Source organism: Pelobates fuscus, chromosome 6 (assembly GCF_036172605.1).
Source record: "Pelobates fuscus isolate aPelFus1 chromosome 6, aPelFus1.pri, whole genome shotgun sequence".
Taxonomy (NCBI): domain Eukaryota; kingdom Metazoa; phylum Chordata; class Amphibia; order Anura; family Pelobatidae; genus Pelobates; species Pelobates fuscus.
Window position 1 is genome coordinate 1,984,845 of NC_086322.1, and position 23,502 is coordinate 2,008,346.

A 23,502-nucleotide genomic window follows, 5' to 3' on the forward strand; every position below is an offset into this window, starting at 1 on the left:
TCCCATACATACTTCCAGTCTCTGCGGAGGGAGACCGACTATCTCTCCTCCCAACACAGAGTCCTGCTGTTGGGGAAAGGAGGCTGGGCTCTCTATTCCCTGCTGGATACTCTGCGGCTGGGGAATGGAGACTGGGCTCCCAATTCCCAACAAATAACACTGCCGCTGGGGAGGGAGGACGGCCCCTTCAGCTCCCTGTAACTTGGGCGCAGAGACCACGGTCCCATCTGCGCTGGTGTGGGGCTTACTGTCTCCCCTTGGTGTGCTAAGCTGCCGCTGGGGAGAGGGGATAACAGGCTCCTCTCCCTGAACCGTAGACTGCCGCTGGGGAGCAAGGACGGCCCCTTCCGCTCCCTGTAGCTTGGCCGCAGAGACCACGGTCCCATCTGCGCTGGTGTGGGGCTTACTGTCTCCCCTTGGTGTGCTAAGCTGCCACTGGGGAGAGGGGTTAACAAACTCCTCTCCCTTACACACTTTCAGCCGCTGGGGAGAGGGGATAACTGGCTCCTCTCCCTGAACCGTAGACTGCCGCTGGGGAGGAAGGACGACACCTTCAGCTGCTTTTTTGTCTGCTAGACCCTGCAGATACGCTGCCGCTGTTTTCCTTGTGCTCTGTATGTATTTCTCCTCCGGGGGTTCTGGTCCAAAGAAAGCCAGCAGCATTTTCATCATAGCGTCAAACTCCTGTTGACTGTAACTGAGCGCCATGCTTGCCCTCACTTTGTAATCCAAACGAACTGTGTCTCCGAGCTGCTTTACCTCACACTAGGACGCCATCCCACCGCTGCCACCAATGTAACGGATTGCCTGGCACCCCGACTGGGTACCTCCGTTAATGGATGCTCCTAGCGCTTCCTGAGGACTCCAAGCACTCTGGCAGACACCACAATAACCGAACCGATGCAGCATATGACTCTTCTCAAGCATAGGAATGCTGTAGACAGTTGAATAGGAACCATACGAATAGGTTTGCACTCCTAGCAGTCAAACTGGAACAGCATGCAATAAATCCTCCCCCAATAATGAGACGACACTTCACTTTGAGGGTTAAACAGGAACTCTGGACTGGCTCATCCAGCCTGGCTTTTATTTCCATCTCACACATACAGGCCACACCCAAGGGGAGGCATAAAATGACCAATAGTATCACGGGTGCAACCCACACATCCCCTCCCCTTAGTGTGACACATAATCCCATTATGCATACAGTTTAAAATATACTTTTTACACAACTGTCATAACTCTAAAACCATACTTCACATTCACATAAAAATACATATCCACAATCAATCCATTCAGGGGAACAACATATTAAAAAATGGCATGAATCCGACCAGGGGTTCAAAAGTTACTAAAAGTATATTTTGTCCCTTACTAGCCGCATGGCAAACCGGTTAGACAGGTTTTACATAGGCCTCTATCCTGGAGACAAAGAGGGAAGTAATCCAATTATCCAGGGCTAGAAGCAGACTCCATTAACCACATGGTTACAGAAAGACATAAAACACTTTAAAATACAAAAAGTTACTTTTTATCCATAACACACAGACATTTCACATATCCCCAGATAGCTGGGATCTGAGCGCACAAAACTACCGAATAGCGCGCAGATCCTATTCACACAGTACAATTGCCATGGAGCTAAAGTCTTTCTGTGGTGAAACCAACCTCGCCACTGGGCCCTGGAGAAGCCTGTTTGCCCGCCTCCTACCTGCTGACTATGGCCCCTGGGTTATTTGGGGCATATTGTATTTTATTGTGCAACTGCTGGCCCTTTAAGCACAGTGAATGGTATTTTATTGTACTGCTGCTGGCCCTTTAAGAACTGCCTGGGGACATATTGAGACTTTGGGTAACAATAACCTTTAAGACTATGGCCCCTGAAAACGTATGGACATATTGGGACTTTTTGGGATACTTTACCTTTAAGACTGTGGAGCATATTACAGTAATACTGCTTTTAGTCCTTTAATATCATGTATGCATTTATGTGTTCAGTTAACCTGGGTTATATGTATGCAGCATTCAACTGATTGTTCGGTAGAATCACTCCATTCATTATACTGAGTGAAACTACCGAACAACCAGACCACCCAGGAATAAGTGTGCCTCCAATTACCGTTTGCAACAATGTTGCAAACAGGTAATTGGCAATCAGTGTAATGTCTTCTTTGTCCTCTGGGTGGCCGCCATTCGGGAAACGAACACGTGGCGGCGGCCATCTTAAACTACCGAACAGCGGTGTTTTGCCGTCGAGTGTCTGGAACTAAAATCGGACACTCGACTAGGCAAACACCGCTGAGACCTCCATACTTCCAGAAATTCGTATAGAAACTACCGAATGGCCCGCCGTTCGGTAGAAAGAACCCCACAAACAAGGGAATTCATTCAAACCCTCTCCAGGCTCTATAACACAGGCAATTCGCCTGTTTTCATTCCCTTGTCTGTGACCGACCGCAGGGCCAAAATGCATGGAACTGTTTTTGGATACTTTACCCATGCGGTCGGTCAAATCTTTGGAACCCTATATCTCCCGAACCGTTTATCCGAATGAACTGATTTTTGGATATGTTGTCCCCCTGATCCAGCGATGCTGGATTTAAAGGTGTACCCCCTGTTTTTGGGGTACATCCAGAACTTGGCTAAAAATGTGTACCGTATAATTGGGTTTACTGTTATCTGAGGGGAGGGGATGTGTGGGTTGAACCATGTATGTGATTGGTCATTTTGTGCCTCCCCCTGGGTGTGGCCTGTAAGTGTACAAGTGTAATAAAAGCCAGGCTGGATGAGCCAGTCCAGAGTTCCTGTTTTACCCTCAAAGTGAAGTGTCGTCTCATTATTGGGGGAAGGATTGATTGCATGCTGTTGACTGCTAGGAGTGTAAGCCTATTCGTATGGTTCCTATTCAATGGTCTACAGCATTCAGAGGCTTGAGAAGATTCATATGCTGAATCGGTTCGGTGATTGTGGTGTCTGCCAGAGTGCTTGGAGTCCTCAGGAAGCGCTAGGAGCATCCATTAACGGAGGTACCAAGTCGGGGTGCCAGGTGATCCGTTACACTTTCCCATAGTCTTTCATTATATGAATAGGCTCCATGGTATAGCTATCTGGGTTAACACATTCACATAAAGTCTGGTCCATAGTCCAAAGGCAAGAGGCGGGCAAGCAGCACCCTCCAAGGACACGTGGCGAGGTCGGTTTCGCCACAGTGTGTGTTACTGGCTGTTCTGTGTTCGGTGATGTCTATCTAGGTGTGTGTTACTGGCTGTTCTGTGTTCGGTGATGTCTATCTAGGTGTGTGTTACTGGCTGTTCTGTGTTCGGTGATGTCTATCTAGGTGTGTGTTACTGGCTGTTCTGTGTTCGGTGATGTCTATCTAGGTGTGTGTTACTGGCTGTTCTGTGCTCGGTGATGTCTATCTAGGTGTGTGTTACTGGCTGTACTGCGCTTGGTGATGTCTGTCTAGGTGTGTGTTACTGGCTGTACTGTGCTCTGTGATGTCTGTCTAGGTGTGCGCTACAGACTGTTCTGTGCTCTGTGATGTCTATCTAGGTGTGTGTTACTGGCTGTACTGTGCTCGGTGATGTCTGTCTAGGTGTGTGTTACTGGCTGTACTGTGCTCGGTGATGTCTGTCTAGGTGTGTGTTACTGGCTGTACTGTGCTCGGTGATGTCTATCTAGGTGTGTGTTACTGGCTGTACTGTGCTCGGTGATGTCTATCTTGGTGTGTGTTACTGGCTGTACTATGCTCTGTGATGTCTGTCTAGGTGTGTGTTACTGGCTGTGACAGATCTCTCTGTCCTGAACTTACAGAGACTTATTCTTTATTCGTTAGTTTAATTTGTATTTTCCTGTTCATGTGGACTCTATACCGTTCCCTTTTTAACTACCGGATAAAACTCCCGAACGGCTGGCCACCCAGTAGAGAAGTGTGCTGCTGGTTAACCTCTTGGCCCCATTAGAACGTTGAGGTTAACCGCAGACACCTCTTAATTGATGCCTGTAGCTGGGTGGCCGCCATTCGTATCCCGAACACGAGGCCACGGCCATTTTAAATCCACGAAAGCTCAGCGGTGTTCGGCGGTAAACTCATGGAACTCAAAACGAACACTTTTTGGCACCAACACCTCTGAAGCCGCTGACCTCCCTTCTCCTTCGGTAGCAAACTCACGAAGGTCTCTGTATTCGGTATTTTGTGCGCGAATAAGCAATACCCCAGATAGCCATCCCGTGGAGTCTATTCGTATGGAGAACAGACTTTGTGAACACTTTGACTCCACGGCGATTGGACTGTGTGCATAGTATCTGAGCGCTATTCGGTACTTTTGTGCGCTCAGATCCCAGCTATCTGGGGACACGTTGAATGCATGTATTATGTCCAGTTATTGTAAAGTTATATATTTTCATGCATTTTGTTATAGTCACTTAAAATGGCGTTTGGTCTTTGTCCAGGGAGATAATGGATTTACTTCACAATTATCTCCCGGGCAGAGCAGAGGGTCTTGGATAATTAAAGGGGCATGGCTACAGGTGTAACACTGTGATTGGTTGTTGTAATGTCCTTGTTACAGTCTCCCATTTGGTCCCCTAGGGGAGGGTCCACCAGGTGGGAGACCTGCATAAATACCGGGCAGGTAGCCCTCAATAAACCAGATTCCTGCTGACCCTCAATACAGAGCTTTGTCTTGTCATTGGGGGAATTATTCATATGGATTACGCTTGTTCGGCTGTTTGGGAGACTCGCTGGTTCGTGTGATTGCTGTTCGGCTGTTTGGGAGACTTATTGGTTCGTGTGATTGCTGTTCGACAGTTTGGAGCGCTCAGTGGCTACCTCTGCATTCGGGAAGGGAACGTCCAATATGGCTGTAACCCCTCTCCTACCGGGGGAGCCGTAACACTGGCTCTGCTCTACTCTGCTCGGTGATGTCTATCTAGGTGTGTGTTACTGGCTGTACTGTGCTCGGTGATGTCTGTCTAGGTGTGTGTTACTGGCTGTACTCTGCTCGGTGATGTCTATCTAGGTGTGTGTTACTGGCTGTTCTGTGCTCTGTGATGTCTGTCTAGGTGTGTGTTACTGGCTGTACTGTGCTCGGTGATGTCTGTCTAGGTGTGTGTTACTGGCTGTACTGTGCTCTGTGATGTCTGTCTAGGTGTGTGTTACTGGCTGTACTGTGCTCTGTGATGTCTGTCTAGGTGTGTGCTACTGGCTGAACTGTGCTCTATGATGTCTGTCTAGGTGTGTGTTACTGGCTGTACTGTGCTCTGTGATGTCTGTCTAGGTGTGTGTTACTGGTTGTACTGTGCTTGGTGATGTCTGTCTAGGTGTGTGTTACTGGTTGTACTGTGCTCGGTGATGTCTATCTAGGTGTGTGTTACTGGTTGTACTGTGCTCGGTGATGTCTATCTAGGTGTGTGTTACTGGCTGTACTGTGCTCGGTGATGTCTGTCTAGGTGTGTGTTACTGGCTGTACTCTGCTCGGTGATGTCTGTCTAGGTGTGTGTTACTGGCTGTTCTGTGCTCTGTGATGTCTGTCTAGGTGTGTGTTACTGGCTGTACTGTGCTCGGTGATGTCTGTCTAGGTGTGTGTTACTGGCTGTTCTGTGCTCTGTGATGTCTATCTAGGTGTGCGTTACAGACTGTTCTGTGCTCTGTGATGTCTATCTAGGTGTGCGTTACAGACTGTTCTGTGCTCTGTGATGTCTATCTAGGTGTGCGTTACAGACTGTTCTGTGCTCTGTGATGTCTATCTAGGTGTGTGTTACTGGCTGTTCTGTGCTCTGTGATGTCTATCTAGGTGTGCGTTACAGACTGTTCTGTGCTCTGTGATGTCTATCTAGGTGTGCGTTACAGACTGTTCTGTGCTCTGTGATGTCTATCTAGGTGTGTGTTACTGGCTGTTCTGTGCTCTGTGATGTCTATCTAGGTGTATGTTATTACTGGCTGTACTGTGCTCGGTGATGTCTATATAGGTGTGTGTTACTGGCTGTTCTGTGCTCTGTGATGTCTATCTAGGTGTGTGTTACAGACTGTTCTGTGCTCTGTGATGTCTATCTAGGTCTGTGTTACCGGCTATATTCTGAGAGCTACTTTCAGACACAGATGCCAGATGTGACTCCTCCACGTATTCTACAGGAGAACCTTAGCCGGCTTGTACTGTTATTGAAGAGACTGGATATTGCGGACATGGGACAGTGTGACTTTCTTGATCGACCTGGTAAGATTGAAATGATGTTGATTTGTGTAAATGCTTTGATTTTAATTTGTCGGGTAGCTCGATCTATCAGTATGGCTGGCTGAGATCCTGAACCTTCCTCATAGTGATGCATTGATTCAATTCATGAGGAGTTTCTGTTCGGCCAAGGCTGTGTTTGACTTGTGCTTGCTCTGCCCCTGTTCTCCCTCCTTGACCATCTCAGCCAATCCTATGGGGAAGTGTAACGGACCGTTTCAGCATAAAAGGGGAAAAATCCGTTTAGGCGATAATCCCCGTTAGATAGACCAGCAGCTACTATAAGCACCAAGTTCCCGAACTCCCAAACTGCACGGATTCACCAACTCTCGAACAGCAGACACACGAACCCTGGAAGCAGCCGAACAGGAAAAGCAATACAAACAGCTTACACTCCTGGCAGTCGGCATACAGTCCCCTTTCCCCCCAAGAAAGAGACACACTCCAGCTTCAGGGTTAAACAGCAACAACACTGATTTATTCACACACAGGCTTATATGAGATTTTCCCATGCAAGGGAGGGGTTTACAGTACACCAATCCAGTTCAAGGTACAACCCACACATCTCCTCCCTCCAACATATCTGTTAACACAATTAACAGGGACATAGTTTTACCCAAGTTTTGGATGTACCCTAAATACTTGGGGTACATCCACAAATCCAATATCTCCAGATAGCCCTAGTCTGGAGGAACAACATACGTTAAAATCAGCCCATTCGGATAAACGGTTCGGGAGTTATGGGACTTTAAAGTATTGACCGACCGCATGGGTAAAGTATCCGAAAACAGTTCCATGCATTTTGGCCCTGCGGTCGGTCACAAACAGGTGAATGAAACATACGAATTACTGGGGTTATAGAGACTAAGGGGAGTTCGTATGAATCCCCTAGTTCGTACGTTTCTTTCTACCGAACGGCGGGCCGTTCGGTAGTTTCCCCACGAAATCCTGGAAGTCTGGAGGTCTCAGCGGTGTTTGCCTAGTCGAGTGTCCGATTTCAGTTCCAGACACTCGACGGCAAAACACCGCTGTTCGGTAGTTAAAGATGGCCGCCGCCACGTGTTAGTTTCCTGAATGGCGGCCACCCAGAGGACAAAGACCACACTGCACTGATTGCCAATTACCCGTTTGCAACATTGTTGCAAACGGTAATTGGAGGCACACTTAGTCCTGGGTGGTCTGGTTGTTCGGTAGTTTCCTCAATACAAGGAATGGAGTGATTCTACCGAACAATCAGATGAAGGCTGCATATATATATATAACCCAGGTTAACTGCATACATAAATACATATACAATATACAGGCAGTACAATAGAATATGCTTCACAGTCTTAAAGGGACAGTAGTCCCAAAATGTCCATCGCTGATTTTAAAGGGCCAGTAGCAGCAATATAAATTATTACATGCCCAAATATAGTCTTTAAAGTGCAATATGTCCAGGGACCATAGTCAGCGGGCAGGAGGCTAGCAACCAGGCTTCTCCAGCTCACAGTGGCGAAGTTGGTTTTGCCACAATTCTCCCCTTTACCAATTAGACTAACAGGGTATCTGACCTCCTGCCGGTCAGTGCCCTGGTTAGTCCAGCAACCCACCCACAAAACAGAAGTAGTAGAGCAGCCCACCCATAATAAACAGTCACTACCTCTGGGTGAGGGAGAATCTGGTCTGGGTTCAGGTGCGTCACCACGTCTGTGAGGGGGACTGGTAGGCTGCCTTGGTGGGTTGCTGAGGGGGCCGAGACCAGCAGTATTCTGTCCTGTTGCCAGCACTACCATGGGAGTAGTCTGGTGGGAGCCTGGTGGCTGGAGACCGACTGTCTCCCCTTTAGATATATCGCTCTGTGTCTGGGGGACAGGATCGACCGTCCCTACCCCTGGTGCTGTAAGTGCAGAGACTACGGTCCCATCTGCACGGATGTGGGGCTTAACATCTCCCCTTGGTGGGTTAGGCTGCCGCTGGAGAGAGGGTGTAACAAGCTCCTCTCACTGGACGGTAAACTGCCGCTGGGGAGGGGGGTTAGCAGGCTCCTCTCCCTGCCACTCTCTCTGCTGGTGGAAAGGGGGACCAGCTGTCTCCCCTTTCATTCTCTTGTCCGGCTGCTGGGGTGCGAGACTGACTGTCTCTGCTCCCTGCAGGACACACTGCCGCTGGGGAGGATGGACGACACCATCAGCTCCCTGGGGTACACACTGCCGCTGAGGAGGGAGGACGCTGCTCTCCTCTCCCTTCACTTCACACTGCCTTCTTGGCATATCACTTTGCTGCTGGGGGGCAGGAACAACAACCTCTGCCCCCTGTAACTCAGCCTGCCGCTGGGGAGGAAGGACTGTACCTTCGGCTCCCTGGGACACACACGGCTGCTGGGGAGGATGGACGACACCATCAGCTCCCTGGGGCACACACTGCCGCTGGGGAGGGAGGACGCTGCTCTCCTCTCCCTTCACTTCACACTGCCTTCTTGGCATATCACTTTGCTGCTGGGGGGCAGTGTAGCGGTACTTACCCTCTCCAGGGGCCGGCCGGGGTCCTCCCTTCTCGCCGCGCGCGGTCCTGCTCCTGCACGAGCCGCGCGCGGCTCAGCCAACGATGGGATCAGTCAGGCGGGCAGTGACCGCGAGAAGCGGTCACATGTCCCGCCCGACACTAAGAGCGCGCCGCGCGTCTCGGGCGCGCTCTTAAAGGGACAGTGGGAGACTAAATTAGAATCAGTCTCCCATTGGCCCCTGTCAGGCCACATTCCCCATACACTCACGTTTTGGGGGCGTGGATATGACAGGGGCCAATCAAAGTGAACCTTAAGGGTATTTATACTCACCTGTTTCCCTTGCTCTTTGCCCTATCGTGGTTTCTGTCCAGTTCCCTTTAGTGCTTGTATCGTTCAGTTGGTTTTTTGGTGCTTGACCTTGGCTTTGTTCCTGACTCCGCTCTCTCCTTATCCTTGCTTGCTTATCCGCTGTTTTGTCCTCTGTGTACCAGTCCTCGGCTTGTTCTACGTTACGCTGTCTCTCAGTTCCCTTGACCTCGGCTTGTTCTGACTCTGTCTTTCTCTCGTCCTAGTCCGGCCATTCTAAGGTCCGGTAAGACGAACTCTGTTTCTTGTCTCTTGACTGTGAACTATTCCTGCGTGTTGGGGTATATTACCGTGACATTACGATAGGGCCATGGACCCCGCAGGTTTAGGTCAACAGATGGCCACTCATGAGGCTAGATTCGCAGAACAGGATCACCGTATGGATCAAATGGCTCAAGCCATCCAGACACTGTTATCCAGATCTGTTCCGGTACCTGTACCTACGCCTCCTGTAAACCCTATACCGGACACAGCTAATATGTCTAATGCTTCTGCACATCTAACCCCGCCACCTAGGTATGGAGGGGACGCTAAGACATGTAGGGGATTCCTTAATCAAGTGGAATTCCACTTCGAAATGTACCCACGTTCATTTCCCACTGACAGATCTAAGGTGGGTTTTCTTATGCACCAGCTTACGGATAAGGCACTAGAATGGGCAAATCCTATTTGGGAGGCTAATGGGCCTATGGTACACGACTTCAATAGCTTCCTCACAGCGTTCCGTAGAACATTTGACACGACTAAAAGGTCAAAAAATGCCGCCAGGGCATTAATGAGAATAAAGCAAGGATCTAAATCTGTAGCCGATTATGCTATTCAGTTCCGGACCCTTGCCTCACAGGTAGATTGGACTAATAATGGCCTTACTACTGCCTTTATGGAAGGTCTGTCTGATACTATCTTAGATGAGGTAGCAGCTAAGGACCTCCCTGTACCCCTGGAGGACCTGATTGACTATCTTATCGATATAGATAACAGGATCCGTGACAGGTTATATACCAGGTCCAGAAATAGACATTTTGTTCCCTTTAACTCCCCTAGAGCTGAGATTCCCGAGGGATCTAAAGGTTCTGAGGAGGAACCTATGCAGTTAGGGGTTGCTAAACTTACCGACGCTGAAAAGCTTTATAGGAGAAAGGAGGGACTTTGTCTTTATTGTGGTAGGAGGGGTCATATGAGACAAGAATGTCCCGTGCGTCCGGGAAACTATCGCACCTAAGACCGTATAGAGGACTGGCCTTGGGTGTGACATCACAGTCCTCACATTTGCCTCTTAATAAGTTACTTCTTCCTGTTTCCCTGCACCTTGATAGTGACTGCATAGCAGGGAATATACTAGCCCTGGTTGATTCCGGAGCGGCCGAAAACTTTATTGATTCCAGTTTTGTCAAGGAGAATAGCATACCCACCAGAGAGAAGGAGACACCCTTGGCCGTTGAGGCCATAGATGGTAGACCATTATGCTCTCCAATTATCACACATGAGACTGTTCCCCTACATATGTCTACAGGGGTGTTACACTCTGAGACCATTCGGTTTCAGATCATTACTTCTCCTTCCTCTCACCTCGTGTTAGGGTATCCTTGGTTACGTACTCATAATCCCACCATTGATTGGGAGTCAGGACAAATAGTTTCTTGGAGTGATTCTTGCCAAGAGTCTTGTGTTGTTAAAGTCACCCCTTTGAATTCTACTCATATTCCTCCCGTGCCTACGGTCATACCCTCTCAGTACCTGTCTCTTAAATCTGTTTTTGATAAAAGGGAGGCTGAAAGATTGCCACCTCACAGGCCTTACGATTGTGCAATTAATTTATTACCTGGTACGATGCCTCCCAAAGGGAGAATATATCCTTTATCTCCTCAGGAGAATCTGGTTATGGAGGAATATATCAAGGAATCTCTAGAGAAGGGATTTATAAGAAGATCCTCTTCCCCGGCAGGGGCTGGGTTCTTCTTTGTGTCTAAGAAAGATGGCGAATTAAGGCCTTGTATTGACTATAGGGGCCTTAATAAAATCACCGTCAAAAATGCGTACCCCATACCTTTGATCACAGAACTTTTTGATAGGCTTAAACAGGCCACAGTTTTTACTAAATTGGACCTTAGGGGTGCTTACAACCTCATACGTATCAAAAAGGATCACGAGTGGAAGACTGCTTTCAATACCAGGAGTGGCCACTACGAGTACACTGTGATGCCCTTTGGTCTTTGTAACGCCCCAGCAGTTTTTCAAGAATTTATTAATGATGTCCTACGTCAATTTATACATACATTCGTTATAGTATACTTGGACGACATATTAATTTATTCTAATGATTTACAGACTCATCACATGCATGTTAAATTAGTGTTGAGAACTCTTCTGGTTAACGGTCTCTATTGCAAACTCGAAAAATGTTCATTTGATCAATCTGAAGTCCAATTCTTGGGTTATATAATCTCTGCCAAGGGTTTTCGTATGGATCCCAAGAAACTGTCTGCCATTATGGAATGGCCTCTGCCCCAGGGTTTGAAAGCCATTCAGCGTTTTCTGGGGTTCTCTAATTATTATAGGCGTTTTATTAAAGGATTTTCTGCCATTGTAGCGCCTATAACCAGAATGACCAAGAAGGATGGTAATACTCATGTCTGGAAACCAGAAGCACTCGAGGCCTTTGAATTCTTGAAAGCTACATTTGCCTCTGCTCCTGTTTTACAGCATCCTGTCCCTTCACTGCCCTTTATTCTTGAGGTTGATGCTTCTGAGATAGGGGTAGGTGCTATCTTGTCTCAAAGAGATTCACCTGAAAAGCCGTTACACCCTTGTGGCTTCTTTTCCAGACAGATGTCCAAAGCAGAGAGGAATTATGATGTAGGCAATCGTGAACTCCTTGCTATCATTTTGGCGCTCAAGGAATGGAGACATCTGCTAGAGGGTACCAGGGATCCTATCCTCATTTTAACGGATCACAAAAACCTCTCATACCTTAGTGAAGCAAAAAGATTGTCTTCTAGGCAGGCCAGGTGGTCTCTCTTTTTGTCTCGTTTTAATTACATAATCACTTACAGACCGGGTGATCGTAATACTAAAGCTGACGCTCTGTCCAGACAATTCGAAACTACTGACGAACTCGAGGTCGATGTTACCCCTGTCATTCCGCCTGACAGAATAATAGCGACTACTGTTCTTTCTATTTCGTCTTCTCTCTTACAAACTATTCAGGCTAAACAAAACTTGGCTCCTGAGGAGAGGCCTGCTGATAAGCTATTCGTTGATATACCAGAGAGACGAGACATCTTGTCATTATATCATGACACTAGAACTGCTGGACACCCTGGTATTTCTAAGACAGTCTCAGCAGTTTCTAGATATTTCTGGTGGGCTTCCTTGCGCAAGGACGTCACCGATTACGTTAATGCCTGTAGCACTTGTGCCAGTATGAAGTCCTCCCACAGAGTTCCTTGTGGGTTGTTGCATCCGTTGCCCATACCCGAGAGGCCATGGTCCAATATATCCATGGATTTTATTGTTGAATTACCTCCCTCTAATGGTAAAACTGTCATCCTGATGATTGTGGATCGTTTTTCTAAGATGGCTCATTTTGTGTCTCTTCTCAAATTGCCATCATCTAAGGAACTTGCCTCTATCTTTGCCGGGGAGGTGTTTCGGTTGCATGGTATTCCCACTTTGATCGTGTCCGATAGGGGTAGCCAGTTTATTTCCAGATTCTGGAGAGCGTTTTGTGCAGAGATGGGTATCTCCCTCTCGTTTTCTTCAGCCTACCACCCCCAGTCTAATGGAGCTGCTGAACGTGCCAACCAATCTCTGGAGCAGTATCTTCGCTGTTTCGTGTCCCACCATCAGAACAATTGGGCTGACCTGCTTCCTTGGGCTGAGTTTGCTCGTAATAATGCTGCTCATGAATCCTCCGGTAACAGCCCTTTTTACGTTGTTTATGGCCGGCATCCCGTGGTTCTTCCAGCTGCATTCTCCTTACAGGGCATGCCAGCTCTGGACGAACATTTGGCTAGTCTACGTAATACTTGGGAGCAGGTTCAGTGTTCTTTGGTGGCCTCAGCTGCTCGCCAGAAGGTTCACGCTGACAAGCATCGCAGGGCGGCTCCATCCTATGCTGTGGGAGACCGGGTTTGGCTTTCTACTCGCAATATTCGTCTTCGTGTGCCTTCTATGAAGTTGGCCCCTCGTTTTATTGGTCCTTTTCGTATCTTGCATGTGGTTAATCCTGTCTCGTATGCATTGGATCTTCCAAAAAATTTACGCATTCCTAACGTGTTTCATACCTCCTTGTTAAAACCCCTCCTGTGCAACCGTTTTACTCGGCATGTCCCCCCTCCTCCTCCGGTTTCGGTGGAGGGCCATGAGGAGTTTGAAGTGGCGGCTGTAATTGACTCTCGCTTGCTTCGGGGTCGCCTCCAATATCTGGTACATTGGAAGGGCTATGGGCCTGAGGAACGCAGTTGGATTTCCGCTGACGCTGTTCACGCTCCTCGCCTTGTGCGTTCTTTCCACGCTCGTTTTCCTGCCAGGCCTGCTCCTCCCCGCCCGGTGGGCGTGTCTTCAGGGGGGGGTACTGTAGCGGTACTTACCCTCTCCAGGGGCCGGCCGGGGTCCTCCCTTCTCGCCGCGCGCGGTCCTGCTCCTGCACGAGCCGCGCGGCTCAGCCAACGATGGGATCAGTCAGGCGGGCAGTGACCGCGAGAAGCGGTCACATGTCCCGCCCGACACTAAGAGCGCGCCGCGCGTCTCGGGCGCGCTCTTAAAGGGACAGTGGGAGACTAAATTAGAATCAGTCTCCCATTGGCCCCTGTCAGGCCACATTCCCCATACACTCACGTTTTGGGGGCGTGGATATGACAGGGGCCAATCAAAGTGAACCTTAAGGGTATTTATACTCACCTGTTTCCCTTGCTCTTTGCCCTATCGTGGTTTCTGTCCAGTTCCCTTTAGTGCTTGTATCGTTCAGTTGGTTTTTTGGTGCTTGACCTTGGCTTTGTTCCTGACTCCGCTCTCTCCTTATCCTTGCTTGCTTATCCGCTGTTTTGTCCTCTGTGTACCAGTCCTCGGCTTGTTCTACGTTACGCTGTCTCTCAGTTCCCTTGACCTCGGCTTGTTCTGACTCTGTCTTTCTCTCGTCCTAGTCCGGCCATTCTAAGGTCCGGTAAGACGAACTCTGTTTCTTGTCTCTTGACTGTGAACTATTCCTGCGTGTTGGGGTATATTACCGTGACATTACGATAGGGCCATGGACCCCGCAGGTTTAGGTCAACAGATGGCCACTCATGAGGCTAGATTCGCAGAACAGGATCACCGTATGGATCAAATGGCTCAAGCCATCCAGACACTGTTATCCAGATCTGTTCCGGTACCTGTACCTACGCCTCCTGTAAACCCTATACCGGACACAGCTAATATGTCTAATGCTTCTGCACATCTAACCCCGCCACCTAGGTATGGAGGGGACGCTAAGACATGTAGGGGATTCCTTAATCAAGTGGAATTCCACTTCGAAATGTACCCACGTTCATTTCCCACTGACAGATCTAAGGTGGGTTTTCTTATGCACCAGCTTACGGATAAGGCACTAGAATGGGCAAATCCTATTTGGGAGGCTAATGGGCCTATGGTACACGACTTCAATAGCTTCCTCACAGCGTTCCGTAGAACATTTGACACGACTAAAAGGTCAAAAAATGCCGCCAGGGCATTAATGAGAATAAAGCAAGGATCTAAATCTGTAGCCGATTATGCTATTCAGTTCCGGACCCTTGCCTCACAGGTAGATTGGACTAATAATGGCCTTACTACTGCCTTTATGGAAGGTCTGTCTGATACTATCTTAGATGAGGTAGCAGCTAAGGACCTCCCTGTACCCCTGGAGGACCTGATTGACTATCTTATCGATATAGATAACAGGATCCGTGACAGGTTATATACCAGGTCCAGAAATAGACATTTTGTTCCCTTTAACTCCCCTAGAGCTGAGATTCCCGAGGGATCTAAAGGTTCTGAGGAGGAACCTATGCAGTTAGGGGTTGCTAAACTTACCGACGCTGAAAAGCTTTATAGGAGAAAGGAGGGACTTTGTCTTTATTGTGGTAGGAGGGGTCATATGAGACAAGAATGTCCCGTGCGTCCGGGAAACTATCGCACCTAAGACCGTATAGAGGACTGGCCTTGGGTGTGACATCACAGTCCTCACATTTGCCTCTTAATAAGTTACTTCTTCCTGTTTCCCTGCACCTTGATAGTGACTGCATAGCAGGGAATATACTAGCCCTGGTTGATTCCGGAGCGGCCGAAAACTTTATTGATTCCAGTTTTGTCAAGGAGAATAGCATACCCACCAGAGAGAAGGAGACACCCTTGGCCGTTGAGGCCATAGATGGTAGACCATTATGCTCTCCAATTATCACACATGAGACTGTTCCCCTACATATGTCTACAGGGGTGTTACACTCTGAGACCATTCGGTTTCAGATCATTACTTCTCCTTCCTCTCACCTCGTGTTAGGGTATCCTTGGTTACGTACTCATAATCCCACCATTGATTGGGAGTCAGGACAAATAGTTTCTTGGAGTGATTCTTGCCAAGAGTCTTGTGTTGTTAAAGTCACCCCTTTGAATTCTACTCATATTCCTCCCGTGCCTACGGTCATACCCTCTCAGTACCTGTCTCTTAAATCTGTTTTTGATAAAAGGGAGGCTGAAAGATTGCCACCTCACAGGCCTTACGATTGTGCAATTAATTTATTACCTGGTACGATGCCTCCCAAAGGGAGAATATATCCTTTATCTCCTCAGGAGAATCTGGTTATGGAGGAATATATCAAGGAATCTCTAGAGAAGGGATTTATAAGAAGATCCTCTTCCCCGGCAGGGGCTGGGTTCTTCTTTGTGTCTAAGAAAGATGGCGAATTAAGGCCTTGTATTGACTATAGGGGCCTTAATAAAATCACCGTCAAAAATGCGTACCCCATACCTTTGATCACAGAACTTTTTGATAGGCTTAAACAGGCCACAGTTTTTACTAAATTGGACCTTAGGGGTGCTTACAACCTCATACGTATCAAAAAGGATCACGAGTGGAAGACTGCTTTCAATACCAGGAGTGGCCACTACGAGTACACTGTGATGCCCTTTGGTCTTTGTAACGCCCCAGCAGTTTTTCAAGAATTTATTAATGATGTCCTACGTCAATTTATACATACATTCGTTATAGTATACTTGGACGACATATTAATTTATTCTAATGATTTACAGACTCATCACATGCATGTTAAATTAGTGTTGAGAACTCTTCTGGTTAACGGTCTCTATTGCAAACTCGAAAAATGTTCATTTGATCAATCTGAAGTCCAATTCTTGGGTTATATAATCTCTGCCAAGGGTTTTCGTATGGATCCCAAGAAACTGTCTGCCATTATGGAATGGCCTCTGCCCCAGGGTTTGAAAGCCATTCAGCGTTTTCTGGGGTTCTCTAATTATTATAGGCGTTTTATTAAAGGATTTTCTGCCATTGTAGCGCCTATAACCAGAATGACCAAGAAGGATGGTAATACTCATGTCTGGAAACCAGAAGCACTCGAGGCCTTTGAATTCTTGAAAGCTACATTTGCCTCTGCTCCTGTTTTACAGCATCCTGTCCCTTCACTGCCCTTTATTCTTGAGGTTGATGCTTCTGAGATAGGGGTAGGTGCTATCTTGTCTCAAAGAGATTCACCTGAAAAGCCGTTACACCCTTGTGGCTTCTTTTCCAGACAGATGTCCAAAGCAGAGAGGAATTATGATGTAGGCAATCGTGAACTCCTTGCTATCATTTTGGCGCTCAAGGAATGGAGACATCTGCTAGAGGGTACCAGGGATCCTATCCTCATTTTAACGGATCACAAAAACCTCTCATACCTTAGTGAAGCAAAAAGATTGTCTTCTAGGCAGGCCAGGTGGTCTCTCTTTTTGTCTCGTTTTAATTACATAATCACTTACAGACCGGGTGATCGTAATACTAAAGCTGACGCTCTGTCCAGACAATTCGAAACTACTGACGAACTCGAGGTCGATGTTACCCCTGTCATTCCGCCTGACAGAATAATAGCGACTACTGTTCTTTCTATTTCGTCTTCTCTCTTACAAACTATTCAGGCTAAACAAAACTTGGCTCCTGAGGAGAGGCCTGCTGATAAGCTATTCGTTGATATACCAGAGAGACGAGACATCTTGTCATTATATCATGACACTAGAACTGCTGGACACCCTGGTATTTCTAAGACAGTCTCAGCAGTTTCTAGATATTTCTGGTGGGCTTCCTTGCGCAAGGACGTCACCGATTACGTTAATGCCTGTAGCACTTGTGCCAGTATGAAGTCCTCCCACAGAGTTCCTTGTGGGTTGTTGCATCCGTTGCCCATACCCGAGAGGCCATGGTCCAATATATCCATGGATTTTATTGTTGAATTACCTCCCTCTAATGGTAAAACTGTCATCCTGATGATTGTGGATCGTTTTTCTAAGATGGCTCATTTTGTGTCTCTTCTCAAATTGCCATCATCTAAGGAACTTGCCTCTATCTTTGCCGGGGAGGTGTTTCGGTTGCATGGTATTCCCACTTTGATCGTGTCCGATAGGGGTAGCCAGTTTATTTCCAGATTCTGGAGAGCGTTTTGTGCAGAGATGGGTATCTCCCTCTCGTTTTCTTCAGCCTACCACCCCCAGTCTAATGGAGCTGCTGAACGTGCCAACCAATCTCTGGAGCAGTATCTTCGCTGTTTCGTGTCCCACCATCAGAACAATTGGGCTGACCTGCTTCCTTGGGCTGAGTTTGCTCATAATAATGCTGCTCATGAATCCTCCGGTAACAGCCCTTTTTACGTTGTTTATGGCCGGCATCCCGTGGTTCTTCCAGCTGCATTCTCCTTACAGGGCATGCCAGCTCTGGACGAACATTTGGCTAGTCTACGTAATACTTGGGAGCAGGTTCAGTGTTCTTTGGTGGCCTCAGCTGCTCGCCAGAAGGTTCACGCTGACAAGCATCGCAGGGCGGCTCCATCCTATGCTGTGGGAGACCGGGTTTGGCTTTCTACTCGCAATATTCGTCTTTGTGTGCCTTCTATGAAGTTGGCCCCTCGTTTTATTGGTCCTTTTCGTATCTTGCATGTGGTTAATCCTGTCTCGTATGCATTGGATCTTCCAAAAAATTTACGCATTCCTAACGTGTTTCATACCTCCTTGTTAAAACCCCTCCTGTGCAACCGTTTTACTCGGCATGTCCCCCCTCCTCCTCCGGTTTCGGTGGAGGGCCATGAGGAGTTTGAAGTGGCGGCTGTAATTGACTCTCGCTTGCTTCGGGGTCGCCTCCAATATCTGGTACATTGGAAGGGCTATGGGCCTGAGGAACGCAGTTGGATTTCCGCTGACGCTGTTCACGCTCCTCGCCTTGTGCGTTCTTTCCACGCTCGTTTTCCTGCCAGGCCTGCTCCTCCCCGCCCGGTGGGCGTGTCTTCAGGGGGGGGTACTGTAGCGGTACCTACCCTCTCCAGGGGCCGGCCGGGGTCCTCCCTTCTCGCCGCGCGCGGTCCTGCTCCTGCACGAGCCGCGCGCGGCTCAGCCAACGATGGGATCAGTCAGGCGGGCAGTGACCGCGAGAAGCGGTCACATGTCCCGCCCGACACTAAGAGCGCGCCGCGCGTCTCGGGCGCGCTCTTAAAGGGACAGTGGGAGACTAAATTAGAATCAGTCTCCCATTGGCCCCTGTCAGGCCACATTCCCCATACACTCACGTTTTGGGGGCGTGGATATGACAGGGGCCAATCAAAGTGAACCTTAAGGGTATTTATACTCACCTGTTTCCCTTGCTCTTTGCCCTATCGTGGTTTCTGTCCAGTTCCCTTTAGTGCTTGTATCGTTCAGTTGGTTTTTTGGTGCTTGACCTTGGCTTTGTTCCTGACTCCGCTCTCTCCTTATCCTTGCTTGCTTATCCGCTGTTTTGTCCTCTGTGTACCAGTCCTCGGCTTGTTCTACGTTACGCTGTCTCTCAGTTCCCTTGACCTCGGCTTGTTCTGACTCTGTCTTTCTCTCGTCCTAGTCCGGCCATTCTAAGGTCCGGTAAGACGAACTCTGTTTCTTGTCTCTTGACTGTGAACTATTCCTGCGTGTTGGGGTATATTACCGTGACAGGCAGGAACAACAACCTCTGCCCTCTGTAACTCAGCCTGCCGCTGGGGAGGAAGGACTGCACCTTCGGCTCCCTGGGACACACACGGCTGCTGGGGAGGATGGACGACACCATCAGCTCCCTGGGGCACACACTGCCGCTGGGGAGGGAGGACGCTGCTCTCCTCTCCCTTCGCTTCACACTGCCTTCTTGGCATATCACTTTGCTGCTGGGGGGCAGGAACAACTACCTCTGCCCCCTGTAACTCGGCCTGCCGCTGGGGAGGAAGGACTGCACCTTCGGCTCCCTGAGGCACACACGGCCGCTGGGGAGGATGGACGACACCATCAGCTCCCTGGGGTACACCTTTGAGTCCCCGAAACGCACTCTGCCGCCGGATAGGGCGACCGATACCCTTGGCTGGATCTGCCATGAACCGCAGGTACTCATCTACCTGTCTACTCACGAGCTGCACGTATTTCTCCGGGGGGTTGGGTCCGAAGAAAATCAGTCGTGATCTCAGCTCTTTGTCAAACTCCTCCTGCGTGTAGCTGGGTGCCATGCTTGCTCTGCTGCAGTTGGTTCCTTGTAGATAGGGTCGCTGTACGGGTACTAGCGTTGCCCTCAATTAGTAATCCAGGAATGGTGTTGTCTGTAGCTGTCCTTCTGGTTGTAGGAACGATCCCGCCGCTTGCCACCAATTGTTACGGACCGTTTCAGCATAAAAGGGGAAAAATCCGTTTAGGCGATAATCCCCGTTAGATAGACCAGCAGCTACTATAAGCACCAAGTTCCTGAACTCCCAAACTGCACGGATTCACCAACTCTCGAACAGCAGACACACGAACCCTGGAAGCAGCCGAACAGGAAAAGCAATACAAACCGCTTACACTCCTGGCAGTCGGCATACAGTCCCCTTTCCCCCCAAGAAAGAGACACACTCCAGCTTCAGGGTTAAACAGCAACAACACTGATTTATTCACACACAGGCTTATATGAGATTTTCCCATGCAAGGGAGGGGTTTACAGTACACCAATCCAGTTCAAGGTACAACCCACACATCTCCTCCCTCCAACATATCTGTTAACACAATTAACAGGGACATAGTTTTACCCAAGTTTTGGATGTACCCTAATATCCAATATCTCCAGATAGCCCTAGTCTGGAGGAACAACATACGTTAAAATCAGCCCATTCGGATAAACGGTTCGGGAGTTATGGGACTTTAAAGTATTGACCGACCGCATGGGTAAAGTATCCGAAAACAGTTCCATGCATTTTGGCCCTGCGGTCGGTCACAAACAGGTGAATGAAACATACGAATTACTGGGGTTATAGAGACTAAGGGGAGTTCGTATGAATCCCCTAGTTCGTACGTTTCTTTCTACCGAACGGCGGGCCGTTCGGTAGTTTCCCCACGAAATCCTGGAAGTCTGGAGGTCTCAGCGGTGTTTGCCTAGTCGAGTGTCCGATTTCAGTTCCAGACACTCGACGGCAAAACACCGCTGTTCGGTAGTTAAAGATGGCCGCCGCCACGTGTTAGTTTCCTGAATGGCGGCCACCCAGAGGACAAAGACCACACTGCACTGATTGCCAATTACCCGTTTGCAACATTGTTGCAAACGGTAATTGGAGGCACACTTAGTCCTGGGTGGTCTGGTTGTTCGGTAGTTTCCTCAATACAAGGAATGGAGTGATTCTACCGAACAATCAGATGAAGGCTGTATATATATATATATATAACCCAGGTTAACTGCATACATAAATACATATACAATATACAGGCAGTACAATAGAATATGCTTCACAGTCTTAAAGGGACAGTAGTCCCAAAATGTCCATCGCTGATTTTAAAGGGCCAGTAGCAGCAATATAAATTATTACATGCCCAAATATAGTCTTTAAAGTGCAATATGTCCAGGGACCATAGTCAGCGGGCAGGAGGCTAGCAACCAGGCTTCTCCAGTTCACAGTGGCGAAGTTGGTTTCGCCACAGGAAGCATTGTGATTGGCTCAGACCACCACTTCTGATTGATGTCATAGGTCAGATGCAGTTCAGAGGCAAAGGCAGCAGCTCCAGACTGGAATATAAGTAAGGTTTTTCTATATTTAGAGAGGCAAGAGACCAATCTCCCCACATTGCATTGAAGGAGCCTGGTTGCCCACCTGTTACCTTTGGATTATGGACCGGCAGCTAAAGGGTTAATTTTACTGTGCAGAAGGATTTATTTCTCCCTTTCTGCACAGCCGTTCGGTAGATTCTATCTACTGAACAAACAGCCTTTGTTTCAGCCTTCTTCAGAGCCGTGGGGAGCCGGCAGGCACCGTTAATTGGCCACCCAGAAGCTGGCGTGTGCACTCCATTTACCTCCCTTAAGCTGCGGTTAACCACAGCTTAATTGATTGTTACTGGGTGGCCGCGGTTACACTTAGCGGCCGCTAGGTGGCGGTGTTATGGAGCTCCCCGGACGGCCAGCGGTGCTCAGCCCAGAATCAGTGCACTAAAAGCGGACACTTTTACGTGCAGGCTCCGCTGAGCCTCCAGCCCCCTGGTTCTTATTTGTGTATATTTAACCGAATACATGTTAATTCGGTAGTTTGTATATGTGAATGTTAACCCAGATAGCCTGCCATGGAGCCAATTTGTGTAATTAAAGACTCTGGTTCCATGGCAATTGAACTGTATTCGTGTGGTCTGAGTGCCATTTACCTAATAATGTGCACTCAGACCTGAGCTATCTGGGGATATGTTACATGTCTGTGTTTTATGTATAAAATGTGTCTTTATGTATTTTAAAGTGATAGTCTGTTTTGTGTCCCCACGTGTGTAATGGAGTTTTTCCTTTGTCCTGGGAGATAATTGAATTACTTCTCCAGGGCAGAGGGGAGGAAGCCAGGATGCTTCCTCCCCTATGTCCTGAAATGCTACTTGTCTGTCCGTTGTTACAGTCTTCCATCTGGTCCCCTAGGGGAGTGTCCACCAGGTGGGAGACCTGCATAAATACAGGGGCAGGTAGCCCTCAATAAACAGACCACTGCTTGACCCTCAACACGGAGCCTAGTCTCGTTCTTGGGGGGATTCACTGTATGCTGATAGAGACTGACTGCCAGGAGTGTAAGCCGCTTGGGAGCTTTTCCTGTTCGTCTGCTAGCAGCTATTCGTGAGGTTCCAGTTCGGGAGTTTGGAGTGCTACCTTATTCCCTTGTATGCAGTTCGGGAGTTTGGTGCATTCACTTATATCCAATTTGTGAGTTTTGGGGATTTTGCAGTAGCTGTGCCTGTCTGTGTAAAGGGGATTATCGCCTAAACGATTTTAACCCCTTGTCTGCTGAAACGGTCCGTAACAATTGGTGGCATGCGGCGGGATCGTTCCTACAGCCAGAAGGACAGCTACAGGAGACACCATTGCTGGATTTTACAATTTGAGGGCAACGCATGTCTCAGTACAGCGACCCTGACAGCACAAGCATGGAACCAGCAGTGGAGTATGATGAGGGTGTCATGGATGACCGAGATGCAGTCCGTAAAGGCATCTGGTACCAGGCACTGGGTATTGTGGAGTACCAGCGTGGCGAGAATTTCGTATGAAATCACCGGTATTCACAAGGTCCAGTGTCCGACTTATAGTTCCAGACACTCGATGACCAGGTCCTGCTGCCTGCATTCGTGCAGACGGAGGCCACACAGAGAGAGCATTTAAGTTTGTGGTTTATTTAATGTTTAATGAGCCTGTGGTGGTCGGTGTTCGATAGAATGTAGCTCCCGAATAGGGAAAAATGTGAATAGGGTTCGGGAACATAATAACGAAGCTTAGCAGGGAAATGGCTTGAACACAGGGAAAATAGTGAGTTTTGTCACAGTCATGACCTGGAAAAACGGTGGGAAACTAGAAAGTATATAAGCAGGCTATGAGACCAGATCCAGTCAGCCTATTCAGTGGACGTGGAGGGTGACATGGACGGACCTCCCCATCCACCCATTTATTGGTACTTGTCATGGTGTTAATGTAAACAATGTGAGGCAAAAAGGTATCCTCAGGGTTAAGTTAATAGCATGGGCTTTTGGTGATGTGTAATAAATAAGTTTGAAATGGTTAATAGTTTTATAGTTTATGGTTTTGTATGCCCCTTTAAATAAAACACCACGGCCTCGCGCAATTTGTTCAGATATTTACGATTATCTACCATACATGTATCCGGTCTGTGACCAGCCAAGTGGGAGAGTTTTTTTGCAATCTGTATTTCAGTGTATTTTCATTCTTAGTCC

General features: G+C 48.3%; 1 protein-coding gene across 4 annotated transcripts in view; it reads left to right on the top strand.

Annotated features, from left to right (window-relative positions):
* Window positions 1-23,502, top strand: part of DQX1 (DEAQ-box RNA dependent ATPase 1) — a 136,821-nt gene that overhangs the window by 60,248 nt on the left and 53,071 nt on the right. For all 4 annotated transcript variants that reach the window (XM_063457500.1, XM_063457498.1, XM_063457502.1 and 1 more), the window contains exon 8: window positions 6,057-6,215. In XM_063457500.1, the coding sequence (XP_063313570.1) occupies window positions 6,057-6,215 (159 nt within the window). The remainder of the gene's footprint in view (window positions 1-6,056; window positions 6,216-23,502) is intronic.